The sequence below is a fragment of the Dermacentor andersoni genome, chromosome 3 (assembly GCF_023375885.2).
Source record: "Dermacentor andersoni chromosome 3, qqDerAnde1_hic_scaffold, whole genome shotgun sequence".
Lineage (NCBI taxonomy): Eukaryota > Metazoa > Arthropoda > Arachnida > Ixodida > Ixodidae > Dermacentor > Dermacentor andersoni.
Window position 1 is genome coordinate 3,214,834 of NC_092816.1, and position 15,703 is coordinate 3,230,536.

Consider the following 15,703-nt stretch of genomic DNA (forward strand, 5'->3'; position numbering starts at 1 on the left):
ATACCGTTTGTATTGACACATTACCAAACATGCATTGTTATATTTTTGACTCCAACCACAACTGAAACGACACAGCATAGCGCAAATGCGTTGCATGACAACTGCTCGAGACACATTGGCATCAAGTGAAAGCAATAAACTTAAGTTGCAACACTTATTAAACAACCCTGCAATGAACATTGCGTTTTTGCAAATTGACACACAGCTTCATTATCTTCTTGCTACCTGTTATGCGGCCCCTTTGGCCACATGAGGGGCGCTTCTATATCTGGCTGTTTTATGTCAAACTTCAGCAGCACGCAGTGTCGGTGTTATCCACCTAGAGAAGAGGGTGAGCAGTGGAGGCAGAGAGCATGCACTGAGGGCGAGCGGGGTTCACTGCATTCTTAGCGTTCAAGTGCATTAGCGTGTGCCACAGTCAGCTGTCCTGAATATTTTGCTCCATGGTCTGCGGGTTGAATCCTTAGGATTTTTGCTTTGCTTTATAACATGCATGGCCAAGAAATTCTCAGGGTGTTTGTGTAACAAACCTACACTGCGGCTTACAATAGTTGCTGTATTGAAGGGCTTGAGTTCACTAATCCTTCAACCCCCACATTAATTTTGAAAAAACATACCGAATTTTCCAAATCTTTTTATCTACCCATAATCTTTTCTGTCATTCCGATTCTGAAAGTCTATCAGTACTTGATTGGGAAAAAAAAAGCTTCTCTTGTGGACAGTTTTGACTAACTTGCTTTTGGCAGTGGGAGCAGCACATGAGGCTGAACGAGTGCGACTTGTCATTGGTGATATTGGTACAACCTCCCATGACGAGTACAGCTCGGGATTTGGGGTTAAATGGTTAATGTGCACTTGTACCTAACTAATCGCACAAGAAATTTAGCACTCTGCACCCAGCGGAATGTGGCTGCCATTGATGAGAGTACAAGTAGGATTCTATAAACACTTATAGAGACTAGCCTTTTGTATATGAAGTGAAATCCTACGTGTTGCATTTTGACTTATTTTGAACACTCGCATGCAATCATTATGAAAAAAGGTACATATGACCTACTGCTCAATCTAGATGTAATGCAGTCAAAGAATCTAAAAGATCCGTAAATCAAGTTGATTCAAGAAAAAATGTAATTCAGAAGTTTATGCGCAAAAATAATGACCTGATGATGAAGCACACTGTAGTGGGCTTACTCAGACCTGGACGAATTTTAACCACCTGGGGCTCTTCTAAAGTGCACCTAAATCAAAGTAAACAAGCATTGTTGCATTTTGTCCCCATCAATTCAAGACTGCACATAATTGTTAACTTGAAATCCAGCGTTCAACGGAAACCTGTCTGGTCGGGGAAAATTCAGGGCAAGAAATATTGAACACTGACCAGTCATTGAAAACAAAAAAGAAAAAAAAATGTTTCGGCCCCACTACGGAAGCCTTGCTCACAATTAAGGGAATGAAGTGAAGGTTGTTTATATACGCTTCATGATGTGATGTAAGCATCAGGTGTATATCAGAGGCAGATTGCCCGAGTTGTGATAGAGCATGTGTGACATCGTCTAGATATGAAAGGATTCATGGTAAAATCTTGCCACCTTGTTCTTTTCTTTTTCCAATTATCTTCATGCTATCCCAGTCGATGCCATGGGCCGTGGACACTGCGTTTTCAGCCAGCACATTTGTTGCCACGTGCTTGCTGTTGAGCACAATATCGTTGTCCTTGCTTTAACGGCACGCCAAACACGATTAGAAAACTTCGCTCGATTTCAGCTTTCAATTCCGTTAAATAGATTACTATCTGTGTTTCTGTATGTTGTAAACTCGGTGACTGACTGGGCATGTACTGTACTGCTTCATTCACAATTGACAATAAACAATAGAAGCACACTTGTCTGACGTGTGTTTTTGCCAGTTGAGGACTCTCGGTCATCTGGCGATATAATAAAGGTATCGGCAGCCATTTTAGAGTACTGTACACACTAACACCGCTCCGGAAGCGGTAGCACAACACCCAAAACCAGCAAGCGAGCAGCGCAACGAACCCCACCAGCTGCTACCGTAGCGGCCATATTGCTAACTACGTAATGACGATGATATTAGTTTTGATTTTGCCAGCGCCATCTCTCGGTGGCATGCTTTAGTTTACAACGCCACCACTACTGTTATTTCCGTTGCACTGTGGAAGGTACAGTTTCCCTTCTCTAAGTTTATATAGGTGTTCTGTGATAGAGCCACAAGGCGTTCAATATGCAGATTGCAATTTGGCCACCAAATGCACTCTCGAACACATTCTTGACAGTGGCGCACATCTTGATGCCCTTCGTGCAGCAGTGCGAGGATGTCTTAGCAATGAGCAGATGGAATGACGATACAGCGATCCAACAAAAGCAAGCCATCTTATACACTCAGTCTGTCTCTCTCTTTCCAGTACAGTGCTATGTGAATTGGTAACCTGTTTTTGGGTGACGAGCCTCTCTCACTGTGTCACAACCAAGGAACACTCTCCATACCGAGTGTGAAGAGGATGGATATCGTCTAGTCGACTCGCCACTAGTGGAGGTAGATCCTTGAGGACTTGACCTACGTAGATTTCCAAGCTGTTAATGACTTTCGAGTTTGGAGAGTCACAGTGTGCTCGTGATGGCATATCAGCCGTAGCTGAGAGTTTCCCCAGGTACATATTTGACAGTGTACTGATAGCGCATCAGCTTGATCCGCATTTGCTGTACTCAAGGTGGCAAGACTTTCAGGTCCTCGCTTAAAAGCAGAGCTACAAGTGGAAGATGATTCGACTCGACCTCAAAGCTTAGACCATGAATGTACTGGTCATGGCCCACGTGACAGCCAGAGACACCTGTGGGAGTGAGAGATCTTGAAGCACAGGCCACAGCACGTCGAATTTCAGAAGGTTGGTCCTGGAGCAAGATGGCTCCCAGGCCACGAGAGCTTGCATCAGCCGATACTATAGCCGGGTAACGTGGGTTGTTTGTTGCCACACCTGTATCGGATCTCAGCAACGAGGTAATGTAGGCGAAAGCTTGCTCTTGGTTGTAATCCAAATTCAAAGCGTTGTTCAAGAGTGAATGAAAGGGTGCAGAGATGTCAGACAAGTTTGGAATGAAGCGGGCCACGTGGTTGGCCATTCCAAGCAATTGGCGAACACAGCTGACATCGACCGGTGGTGGGAGGTCCACGATAGCCTTTACGTTATCTGGATCTGGTGAAATTCCCTGCACATTCACGACGACTCCTAGAAACTTGACTGAACATGCATGGAACTAACATTTCTTTTCGCTGAGAGTGACTCCTGTTTGATTTAGGTGAGCCAAGTTGTCAGCTAGTCACTGGTCTTGCTCTTGGTGATCTCTACCGAAGACTAGTACATGGTCTATTATATTGACTCAGGTAGTGCCTTCTAGTAGCCGCGACATAAAGCGTTGAAAATATTCTGTTGCTGACGCGATGCCAAAAGGAAGATGTCTATAGCAATAGTGGCCAAAAGGAGTGATGAATGTTGCGAGTTCTTCACTCTCACAACTTAGTTTGATTTCATGAAAGCTGTATCTCGCATCAAGCTTGGAAAAGACTAGTGCCCCACTAAGCTGGTCTAAGATGTCTTCAATTGTTGGCAGAATGTAGCGTTCCTGCTGGATGACCTTGTTAAGCTTCGTCAAGTCGACACAGAGCCTGTACCCACCCGACGGCTTTGGCACAACGACAAGGCCTGAACACCATGCGGTTGGTGCGGCAAGTTTTCGGTTAGAGAGAGGGTATTCGTCTTGGAACACTTAGTGAAAAGGGACAAACATCTGGACAAAGGCGGATATGATATTTCTCTTGCACTTCCCTTAGTCCACGAAAGATTTTGGCCTGGGTTGACGGAACGCTCTCGGTCGAGTTCAGGAACTGAACGACGCCAAAGTCTTCAATTTCCGGCAGTCCCGGAAGATGTGTCATCTGATTCTCAACAACATACAGTGTCTACACAGTCACCCAGTTACACCACTCCAAAATTGCAGTGAAAGTTCCCAGCACGTGCAACCTTCGATTTCCCGGACCAGGTACCTTGGCTTCTACTACATCCAACACGGCAGCCAATCTCAAGAAAAAAAGGTCAAACTACTGTTACTTCTGCCCCCGAGTCTATATTGAACTGTGCAAGGTGGCCGTTCACATGTACGTTACATCAGTGTATCTTGCCCGGTGCGTACTGTGCCCGTGAACTTCTTGGCCTTGCTTCTTGGCCTTGCAAAGTGACCTTGCTTCTTATGGAAATTGCACATAGCCTCAAGAGTGTGACATTCGTTCGGCCGCAGTAACCGCAAGTTGACTGAGTTGGCTGCGCCGAATTGCTACAGCGTGACAATGCGCCTGGTGCCTTCTTCTTGCATTGTGCCGCATCGGCGTTTAAGCTGTTGAAAGCTGCACTCTCACAGAAGCTTGCACGGGAGAGATGCTCTTTCTCGGCTTTCTCATGCACATGTCCTTGGCCCAGTGCTTCTACCGCCAAAAGTTTTGTACATCAGCACAACTGATCAGATACCTTTTCGTACCGCAATCCCACAACGAACTTGTCGTGAGGAAGGTCTTTCCACTTCAGGGTTTTTGTACCCAGAATGCTTGACAAGATTAAGAAGTGCCGTAGAAATTTCATCAACTGGCTCCCCTTGCTGTTGTACTAGACGATGAAATCGGCGGCTTTCATAAATTTCCTTGACTGGAGGGACGAAATGGGTGGACGTTCGATGAGGGGGAAAGTGGGCCTGAAGAGAATGATGAGGCTTGTCAACACAGACAAAAACATGTGAGCATGTTTGCAGGTTCGAGGGTAGGAAAATGTGCTTGTTTGTGCGAGCAGAGGCTGGCGATGGACGCCAGTTGTGCATGAAGATAAGTAGATGCTGGACAAAAGAAGGTGGATCTGAAGCATTCGGTGTAGATACGAGGTTGACGAGGTAACTGGGCAAACGGAGGGTGCAGCCGTAAACCGTCTCAGCCACAGAGCAGGCGAGTTCTGGTCGAAGTGTTGACTGAAGGCCAAGCAGCATGACTGTAAGGTGCGATACCCAATCCTCCGTGTGCGGCTGAGTGGTGAGTGCAGCTTTCAAGTGTTGACGTAGCCTCTCGATGATGCCGTTGGATGCAGGATGGTAAGCAGTTGTGCGAATGCGCACACAACCCAGAAGGGACGTTACAGATGTGAAAAGTGCCAACCCAAACTGACTGCCCCGATCAGTGGTCACCGTTGATGGCACACCAAAACAGCTAATCCATGTAGATAGAAAAGTATGAGCAGCTGTCTCCACCGTAATGTCAGGCATTGGAGCTGCTTCAGGCCACCGTGTGTGCCTATCAATACAGGTAAGCAAATACAAATAACCACAGTACGGTGATAAAGGGCCAAAAATGTCTAAGTGAATGGTGTCAAAATGTGCATCGGGGAGAAGGAATTTGTCCAATGGGGGGAGGCTTGGTGTGTCGTTGCACTTTGATACATTGACACACTGTACAAGTGCGGACCCAGTCGCTTATATCAGCACATATGCGTGGCCAAACGTTAACGTCAAGTGATAAGGAGTTGCGTGGCACGTATGCCTGGATGGCAGATTGAGTGCAGTGTATCAAAACCGGCACGAAGAACAGCAGGAACATAAAGTGGGCACTGTTAGGTGAGACGTCACACCAGAGTGTGACGTTGTGGTTGGGAAAGTTCACATGCTCCAAGCGGAGGGGTGTAGAAGATTGGAGTCGTGGAAGTTCATCATCGAATGCTTGAGCTGCTGCAAGTGAAAACATGGAAAGGTGGACAGAACTTGTCGTGGCATTGGTGGTAATACGACTGAGAGCAGCCGTTGCCTTGTTAAGGCTGCCTTTGATGTAGCGTATGTTCGTCGTGAATTTGGCTATAAAAGCAAGATGCCGGAGCGCTCTAGGAGTATGGGTGGCACTGCAGGAATGTAAAGCTGAAACAAGTGGCTTGTGGTCGGTGAGAATTGTAAATTGTCGCCCTTCCAGGAAGTATCTGAAATGCTTCACTGTGAGGTAGGCCGTGAGGAGCTCCCGTCTGAAAGTACTGTATCGGCGTTCAGTGTCGCGTAACTTGCGGGAAAGGCAGGAGATGGGCGCCCATACACCATTCATCCGCTGATGAAGAGTGGCTCCCACGGCTTCCAAAGAAGCATCCACCATAAGGCTAGTGGTAGTGGTCTGTGAAGGATGATGCAGAAGGGCAGCTTGTGCAAGTGCGGTATTAATGGCAGCGAAAGCTTGATCAACAACCGTGTTCCAAGGAAGTGCAGTAGACTCGGCTTTCGATATGGGAATGAGTGCTTCAAGAGGCTGCACAAACTTGGAGCATGTAGGAATGAAACGGTGATAAAAGTTGATGAGTCCGCGAAAACGTCGCACGCTATATGTGGACTTTGGTGGTGGGTAGTCGATGATGGCCTGAACCTTGTTAGGCAGTGGAGTGATGCCATGATTGGTGATGTTATGTCAGAGAAAATCGATCTCCAGCACCCCAAACTGATATATGTCAACATTGATGACGAGATCATAATCACGAAGTCGAGCGAAAAGCTGATGTAGATGCGCCTTGTGCGTTTCATCATCGCTGCTGGCGATGAGGAGATCTATGTAAGGAAAACAAAACAGTAAGCCTCTGGTAACTTCGTCTATAAAACACTAAGAGGTTTGAGCTGCGTTGCACAAATGGAAAGGCATGCGTAAATACTCAAAAAGGCCAAATGGGGTAGCTATAGCAGTTTTTGGAATGTCAGCTGCCTCAACTGGGATCTGGTGATACACTTTCACAAGATCGATTTTCAGATATGTTGTTGTGCTGGTTAAAAAAGCAGTGGTATCCTGAATATTGGGTAGCGGGTATCGGTCGGGAAAAGTGACCGCATTCAGTGCACGATAATGACCACAGGGCCACCAGTCATTGTTCTTCTTGGGCACCATGTGTAGTGCTGATGACCACGAGTTTGATGACGGACGAATAATTGTTAGTTGCAACATATGCTCAAATTCATTGCAGGCAACTCAAAGTCGGCGGGGGTGGCAGTGAACAGGTGGACTTGTGGTAACAATATAATAGGCTACAGTGTGTTTAGGGGTTTGATATATCGAAGACTGTGCAGTGACCTCCGGAAACTCGTTGAAAAGAGCTGCATACGGTGAGGTAGGCCGTAAAGTGGGGTTGAGAGCAGTAGCGTGTGACAGAAAACAGCCGACTGACAGACCCGTGATGATATCCACCAGGTGACAGCGACTCATGTTCACGAGCAGATGAAGATGGCTCAAGAAATCAGCCCCTACGATGGCATAGCGGACGTCTGCTATCCAAAATAGCCATGGCAACCTTTTCTTAAGACTGAGATCACGAGTATGGGACTACTGTCCGGAAGTTGTGGTGACGGTAGAGTTAATAGCTTGTAGGGTAGTTGGCTTTGGTCGGAGATGCCGGTCAGCTTTGGATGCAGAAATCACGCTGACCCCCGCACCAGTGCCTACCAACAAATGCAGTCCTGTGACGAAAGAAGCGGCTTGACGTATGGCCATGCTCGCTCGCCGCTCTTATTGACGACCGGCCCGAGCGTTTCCCACAAGAAGTGAACATGGTGACGCACATCAACAAGCCGCGGTGCGAAAATGCAGTGGTAGTAGCAGAGACCTTGTGATGAAAAATTGCACTCAGGCTGTTAAAACGGCCACTGCATAGAAAGCGGCGGGAGAGGCTGATGAGTTGGATAGAGTCAGTCATTGAAGTAGCAAGTGTTGCGCAATTCCCAACGGCAGTCGGTGAGTAGAGATGCAAGCTCTTTTACTGGCTCCCAAAGGGAATCCACTTCAGGAAGTAGAGAGCTACAGACAACATTTATGACTGCCAGAGCGATGTCCACCATATCGTCGGCCAGTTCGATGGGTTCCAACAAGGGCTTATGCTTAGCTGTGATGAGAGCCATGTGTATGCTGGCTGGAAGATGTTGTAGAAACAATCCACATAATAGGGTCGTGTCCAAGGAGTCTAGTTGGTCACCAATGAGGTGTTGCAGGTGAGGCAGAAACTGAGTTGGAGGTTGGTCACCGAGGTCTTCGTTGTTCAGGAGCTGCTGAATACGCCGATGCACAGACGGGACGAGAGGGCAAAGAAGAGCATCTTTGATGTCATATATGGCGTTTCCTGATGTGACTGGATGAGGACGTCATGTATCTCGGCCATGGCCTGCAGCAACAAAGCTTCAAGCAGGAGTTAATATTTGCGAAACTCTGATGTGACGTGATGACTGCGGAACTTGATCTCAGCTTGTGTGAACCATAACGTGGGATTGGTGAGCTATAGTTGTGGTAGCGTAATGGTAGCTGTAGCTTCAATAACGTCCGTAGAACGTATCTGACCGGTTGCAGAGGTACAGTCGAACCCGACTACAGTAAAACCTCGTTAAACTGTACCCGCTTAAACAGTAGTTTCGTTTTAAAAGTAGTAAAGTCAAATCCCCGACTCAGCGGCCATTGAACATAATGTGTTTTGTATCCGCATAAACCGTACCAGCTTATTGCGTACGCATCGGTTAAAATGTAGCGTTTCAACTTTTCGTCGCGCAAACATGGCGGTGCGTCGTCTCCATCGGGCGTCCCGGCAGAACAACAAGCCTCAGACCTCCAAACCTCCAAACAATGACCTCCAAACGCCCTGTGCGTTTGCACGTGAAGCCGCATCAACATCAGCATCATATCGACGCCGTGCCAGAGAGCGTTATGGCGTCGTGCGAGCGAAGACTCGCGTCATTCCGAAGCTCGGATAAAAAAGACGCCGGGTGCTCAGCATAGAAAAGTTAGACATCGTCCGTGCCATCGAACGTAACACGAAGAAGTCGGCGCTGGCACGTGACAAGGATCTGCTGTTGACTACGGTGTATGGCATTTGGAATGCGAGGAAGTTCCTCGGCAGCGCTGCTGCGACCGCGAAGACATGTCGGCTACGAGGTTCGACTTTTCGCCATCGTTGCCTCTGTTGTTACCGAAGTGTCGCCTAGCGACAGTGATAAGGACGACACGGAAAGCGACAGAACGGGCAATTCAGGTCCGATAGTGGCAAAAGCTACGCATTACGTCAGCCTAATGAAAGCAATCGTCGCGACGAGAACAGGAGCGCGATAATGTAACTATTCCAAACGGAATGTATTCTGAACTCCGGCACCCAGCAATGAAAATGCGCCCCTGGGACTTCTGCAGCACTACTGCGCGCGTGCACGGAGAATATGTAACGTCAACGAGGAATCTGCCATGCGAGCATTTGCCGAGAAGAGGAGGCTGGCTGAAAAGCTGGCACGCAGCTTCAGTAAGTTTGAATATGCTGTCGTCGTGCCAGGCCGCCGCGGCATCAAACGAAAACACTTTTGTCGCGCGAAGTGAATAAATACTGCATGTTTCTTTCCCCTTTTATCGCACTCTCTCTGAGTTTCGTTTTCGAGAGGTAAGTGGGCGACTTCATGCTATTTCGGTTAAACAGTACTACCGTTTAGTACGCAGTTTTTCCGAGCTCCGACCAACTATGGTTTAACGAGGTTTCACTGTATATCGAACCCGTTTACATCGAATTATTCTGTATATCAAACAATTTCTGAACACGGTATAGTTACAATGAGTATATATAGAGCAAAAATTACACTTAAATCGAACAAAAATAGCAGCGACTTCTTATACATCGGACAAGCAGCGCAATAGTGCCCCCAGAAGTTGGCTTTGCCTCGCCGTGGCAGTGAAACCCAGCGGTGCGGCTCCATCCAACCGCTCTCCTTACTGTGACCATGCTGCGTCAGGCGAGCCGTCAACACCCCCTTGCAAAAAATGATCCTGGCCCGCCCGCAGCACTTGCTGAGACAGCCAATCAGAGGCTCTTGTGCCCTCATCTTGCAAGGTGGCGTAAGTGCGAGTTGTCTTGCTGCTTTTCTGGTTCATTGTTCTTGTGCCTGGTGGGCCTTCTCCCGCAGTGTTGCTGTGATGAAGCGGCAGAATTTGATTTTTGCCATGAAGCTTGAAATCGCAAATTGGGACGAACTTGGTGAGAAGTCGGATGACCCCGCAGCGTGACAGATTCCGAGGAGCACTCTCAGCACGATCTTGAATAAGAGGAAGATTAGGGCTAAAGTGGAAAAACTCGCAATCCGGTGCCCGTGATGCCCGACACGTACACACAGCCGTGTAGAAGTGGTTCATCCGACGTTGCTTCAGACGTGCTGGCTTCCGTGCGCCCGGTGGTGACTGTAAAATTCTGATGAGTGCGACAAAGCCGTTGCCGGTGTTGCCGAAGTTTGGAGCGAGCTGTCAGAATTTCCGGAAGCTGTCAACGGTCAACGAGTTTGTGAGTGCAGGTGATGGTGTCGCGACCATGGGAGAGTCTGAAAACGAAGACTACATTGCCAACATCGTACCGAGCACAAGTGAAAGTGGGCACAATGAGGAAAGCAACGACGGTCCTTTGCCCACATCCACCGAGGTGATTGGTGCACTCGCACTAGTCCGGTGCTTCTGCACGAATGTGGAAGGTTGCGACCTCAGCCGTTTCAACTCCTTAGACAATGGGGAGAAGTGCGTGCATCACAAGCAGCAAAATTGCCCAAGCAGAAGAAAATACAGGACTATTTTATGCGAAACTAAGCTAGTTTCATCAATGGTTTGTGCTTTTATGATGTCCAATTCTTTAGCACGCTTATATTGAATTATGAAAAAACAAAAGCGTGCAATCGGTGGCTGTGCTGAGACTGGCGGCGAAAGCGTAGTCTTCGTATGCCACTATCCATGTTGGCCACTTCCCCAGGCTTATAAAGGTAAACGGTGGCGAGGGCTGAAGTCTGGGCGTTCCGACGTGCACGATGTTGGCCTTCATATCCTCAGCGTCCGCGCCAGCTGCCACATCCGTAACCGAAGCATTAAGTGGCTCGCACTTCTGACACCATGTTCAGGGGCGCCAAACGATGACATGAGCAACTACTGCCCATAAGAATAAGAACCTTTATTGCTGTCTGCATGCTAAGTACAGTACTTACACGATCGTAAATCGACCTATTTTTTTTTCATTTGAAAATCTGAAGTGGGGTGGTCGACTTACAGTCGAAACCAAAACGTGGCTCCGCAAAAAAAGCGAGATCAACGGGATATCAGGGGAGCTACAACATAGTTACAATATTATGTTTGCTCTACGGCCCCACCCATAGCTTTCCACTATCCCGCACGTTTGTCCGCTTTTCGGAAGGGTTTTTCAACATTTTTTAGAGTTTTGCAGCGCACGCAGCACTCATGGGGGGGTGTCAATAGTTCATGGAAGTGGCACTGTTCCATTTGTGGCGGCACCCTCAGAACAGTGGCGTTTGCGGAAAGTATTGATAGTTCATGAAAGAGCAGACACCGCTCGCGTGTTTCTCCTGCTGGCCACGTGCTACTTCCGTGCTTCCTCAGTCGTCATGAGTGCCACCAAGCATTCGGCACTCGTTCACAGCAACGTTGAAGAGGGCTGCCTTCCTTAACGCTGAAGAAACAAATAACTGCGCAGCCGGCCACAAGTTTGATGTTTCTTAATGGGTGGTGCGAGAGTGGCGACAGCAGTGAAGCAAAAGTTTCACCTGTGACGGCAAGCAAAGACATTTCCGTTGGCCGAAGTCGGGACGCTTCCTGGAGCTGAAGGTCATGCTTGCGGCATATGTCGCCGAAATGCGTGACGATCCCTGCCAATGACGTGCCACATGGTCATGAGACAAGCCTGGATCTTCGCTTTTTAAGGACCTGCTTCGCCGTGAATACGAGTGGCCGGAGGCAGAAGACCGCGAACTTACGCCATCCGGACATGTCAAAAGAGCCTCTCTGACGGCTCTGTGTGGTTAGGTGCTTTCGGCGTGGACTTATGTACGTATTAAATGCACTTATGTATGCAAATGCGGAATTTCACTGGATGACGATGTGCGGTGGGACCGTAGCAGCAATGACCATGCCAGCTACTAATCAATTTTCGTTATGAAATGCGCCCGCGGGTATGCTCTTCTTTCTTTTTTTCCCTGTCACATGTGATATGGGGGGGGGGGGGGGTCGACTTACATGCGAGTCGACTTACAATCATGTAAATATGGTATATACCGTGTTGCAAGGTACCACCCCCTTGCTCTTAACGCCATCTCACAGCTGCAAAATCAAGCACAAAGCAGCAACCACTACACCTGCACCGCTTACCTTTGCATTCATGCGCAACATCCACCCAGTGAAAAGAAAGAATGGTGAAGAGGACGTAGAGGAGATAGTGAATGGGGTAAAACCAATGCTGTGACAAAACGGGTGAATTGCCACTCTTCACTTGTGGCAGATCGCATACATGGGAGGATCGTGGGAAAAGGGAAAGGTGCCGCCAGACAGCATGCTTCATTTGAGGTCTATTCAATAAAGGAAACCTTGCTACCAGATATGGCAACAGATGTGGACAAACTGCATTATTTCATGGTACGGAATAGCCCGTTTCTGATATTTCTGAAAAATAAAAACCTGCAATTTCATCCATGGGGACAGCTGATGCAGGGAGTGCAGACACGAAGCTGCGTTAAAGCACCACAGCATCAAGACAACATTGCGCAAGCGGCCATCAGCAAATCAACACTTCAGCCATGATGCGATGCGCTGTGTGATGCCATGACGGTGCTGACCTCCTTTACAGGCTACAAAGAAAGGTGGACAACAATGCCTCGAGAAAACATGTCTCACTGTGTGTTCCATGCACTACATAGACAAACACAAGTGGTGCACGCAAAGTAACCTTTAAGATCAACTCATGGCTGTCGTACGCTGTCAAAATCGCCACCAAATATTGTCAGTTAGCGCAAACAGCACAGAAAGCTTTGCTTACATAGATTCCCACAGTGCATGGGATCTGCATAATTTTCTTTTCGGCTGTTTTCAGTATAAATTGGTGTACTAGTTTGCAAATGCAGGCAATTGTCACCGCGTCACATGCACACAGCTCCTGTCTGCTTGCAATGCCCAATCTTGGCATGTCCCATTGGGACTTCAGCACAGTTGAATAGCTTGTGCACAAATTCTTGGAAATCTCCCAGTGCAATAGAGCAAAAAAACCTGCATGATTTGCCAAGCATGTACTAGCACAGCCTGTTTGAAAACTGGCAGCAAGAACAGGCTTTGGTAGACAGTACACGATCTTGGAAGGTGCTTTCATCGAAACACACTAGCGCCAACACAACACACTCCACTAGTAGCACAATTTCTAGACAGTTTTGTATCATCTTTGCTTTTGTCATCTGCTCATGCTACAGTACAAGCAGTCAGCACCAAAAATTTACGGACCTCGGGACCAGGGAAAAAAAAAACCTGATTAATTCTGCAGCCTGGGCACGCAGTCTGGTATTCCAGTAAAGCAGTGGCACCAGTGAACTATCCTGTGAAAAAGGACACAAACGACTGACCATACTGCATTTTGGTTTCATATTAAAATGTGTCATGATGCAGCTTTTCACTGTTATTTGTTGACTACTATTTACCGTTTACGAGTGGCATGTCATAGGATCTCATGCAGTATCATCACAGAAGTGGTACTGATCTCATCCTATGTGTACACCATTTTCTCACTTGCAAAAACCGTTATCTTGGAGGGTTAGAACATTCAAGCTTGAGCTGACCTATGCTCCCCAATGTTCTGCTACACACAAATGAGTGCAGAAGCCACTCACTTGGGCACGCTACTGTCCGTAAGAAACGAGCGGGGAAGCACAGCGGGCTTCTTGCAGCTGCTGTCCAGTGGGGCCGGACTGCCGGTAATAGGGAGAGTGCCCCGACCATGTGCCGTGCTCTCTACTGCTGCTGGCAGCTCCCCAGAGTACTTGATGTTGGTGTACTCACGACCCAGCATGATGCTCTTCTGCAGCACACAAAGGCATTAGTTTTAGGCATTACTTCCCATCACACGTGGCAAGTAGCGAACTAGTGAGTTATACCAAATGTTGCAATCAATAACTTCTCAAACTTCACACTCAGGTACGATTTTGCATTAAAGTTAGTTCACTTTAATCTTAAAAAATTAATTCATATGAAGAACCTGCAGCACTGCAAAGGCATTACTGCAGGGGAGATGGGGATACAGGATGTATAAAAAAGAAGAATTAATTGTCAACTATGATAATCCCTAAAGCAAAATTTGAGTGCAGCTTTATACATGTTATATTGTGATATATTGCCTGGTAAAGACAATCTGTCTCGTGTGGCACGTTGAAAATGGAGTGAAGTGACGCGACTGCCTCGCTAATTGAGAGATAACGACAGGCAGCGGATGTGTTACGCGTGGGTGTGATTCACAGCAGCCGCCGCAGATAGACTTACGCTCATGCAGTGCATTGTTTCCATAAATGGTATCGTGTGACACGCTCGCCGCTTGCCATCGGTGAGCAGAAGACGGTGCACTCCTCTGGTGCCATCTCGTAGCAGTCGTCGTGAGTCTTGCACATCAACACGCTTTTCTCACGCCTTCGCCATCCACTTCTCCAGTTTCCTTCTCATTGTTCTGCTGCACCCTGCTCTCCACTTTCCTTCTCACACCTTTTCGCTCTTGCCAATTTTTTTGTGCCCCTCTGTGCTCCGTGTTTGCTTTCACCTTTCGCTGTGCTCGTTCACTTGGTTACGATGTAATACAACAACGATGCTTGCCGCAGGAACGGCCGCCTAAGAACTGCATTCTAAAACATGAAAGCCATGTGCACAGAAATAATATGCTGCGCACAGCACACTTTTCCTACCTGCGGCCGCCAGCCACCGCGGAAGAGTCAACACAAAGTTTGTTATCGCTGTTTGAAGTGTTACTATGAAATAACCGTCTCATGACAGGCTTATGACATTGTCAAGGTGCTGATATATTTCATGGAGGAGTACTTTTTCAAAAATTCTCAGAGATAAACTGGCCCTCTAAAAATTAGTATCGAGGAGCGGTTCAGCAGAGTGGTCTTCCTGGTTGCATTGACTGGCTGTGGCACCAGCGAAGTATGGAATCATCCACATATTAATTTCATATTTTTCGTTTTAAAAAAACTGATGCGAAAACAATGACAAGAAAAATGTTTCCAACTGGGGGGGAAGAATAGAGATCGAGATGAAGAGGAACTTCTGTCTGGTGGACTGAAGTTCACCAAGTTCGACCTCAGAGATGAACAGCAGCTGGTGCTCCAGGATGCCGCCCGGAAATGTGTCACAATATCGACAACTTGCGGGCTTTTCCAGTACACGTGCTTACCGTTTGGAGTGGCCTCAGCCCCAGCCATATTCAGAGGGAGATGGACAACCTCTCCCAGGGCAGGAGGCACGTGGCGGTGTACTTGGACGACATCCTGGTTACTGGCAGCGACAACGGGGACTACCTGCAGAACCTGTACAATGTCCTGGCACGACTGCAGGACACCGGTCTCAAGCTAAAGCTGGGAAAGTGCATTTTCCTGGCCCCCAGTGTTGAGTACTTGGGACATGTCATTTCCCAGGCTGGCGTAGCGCCGGCTCTCCGCAAAGTTGATACTGTTCGCAAGGCGCCTAAGCCACAGAACAAGAAGGAGCTTCAGAGCTACCTCGGCCTCATCAACTTCTACAGGAGTTTCCTGTCGAACCTGTCTGAGCATCTACAGCCGCTCCATCTTCTGCTTCGAGATGGTCAGCAATGGGTCTGGGAGAAGGA

The 15,703-nt window shown here is 47.8% G+C and overlaps 1 protein-coding gene across 4 annotated transcripts in view; it reads right to left on the minus strand.

Annotated features, from left to right (window-relative positions):
- Positions 1-15,703, minus strand: part of LOC126520622 (tyrosine-protein phosphatase non-receptor type 11-like) — a 248,143-nt gene that overhangs the window by 72,353 nt on the left and 160,087 nt on the right. For 2 of the 4 annotated variants that reach the window (XM_055065671.1, XM_050169419.2), the window contains exon 13: positions 13,722-13,909. The exons of the other annotated variants lie outside the window; for them this stretch is intronic. In XM_055065671.1, coding sequence (XP_054921646.1) covers positions 13,722-13,909 — 188 coding nt within the window. The remainder of the gene's footprint in view (positions 1-13,721; positions 13,910-15,703) is intronic. 4 annotated transcript variants of the gene reach the window in all.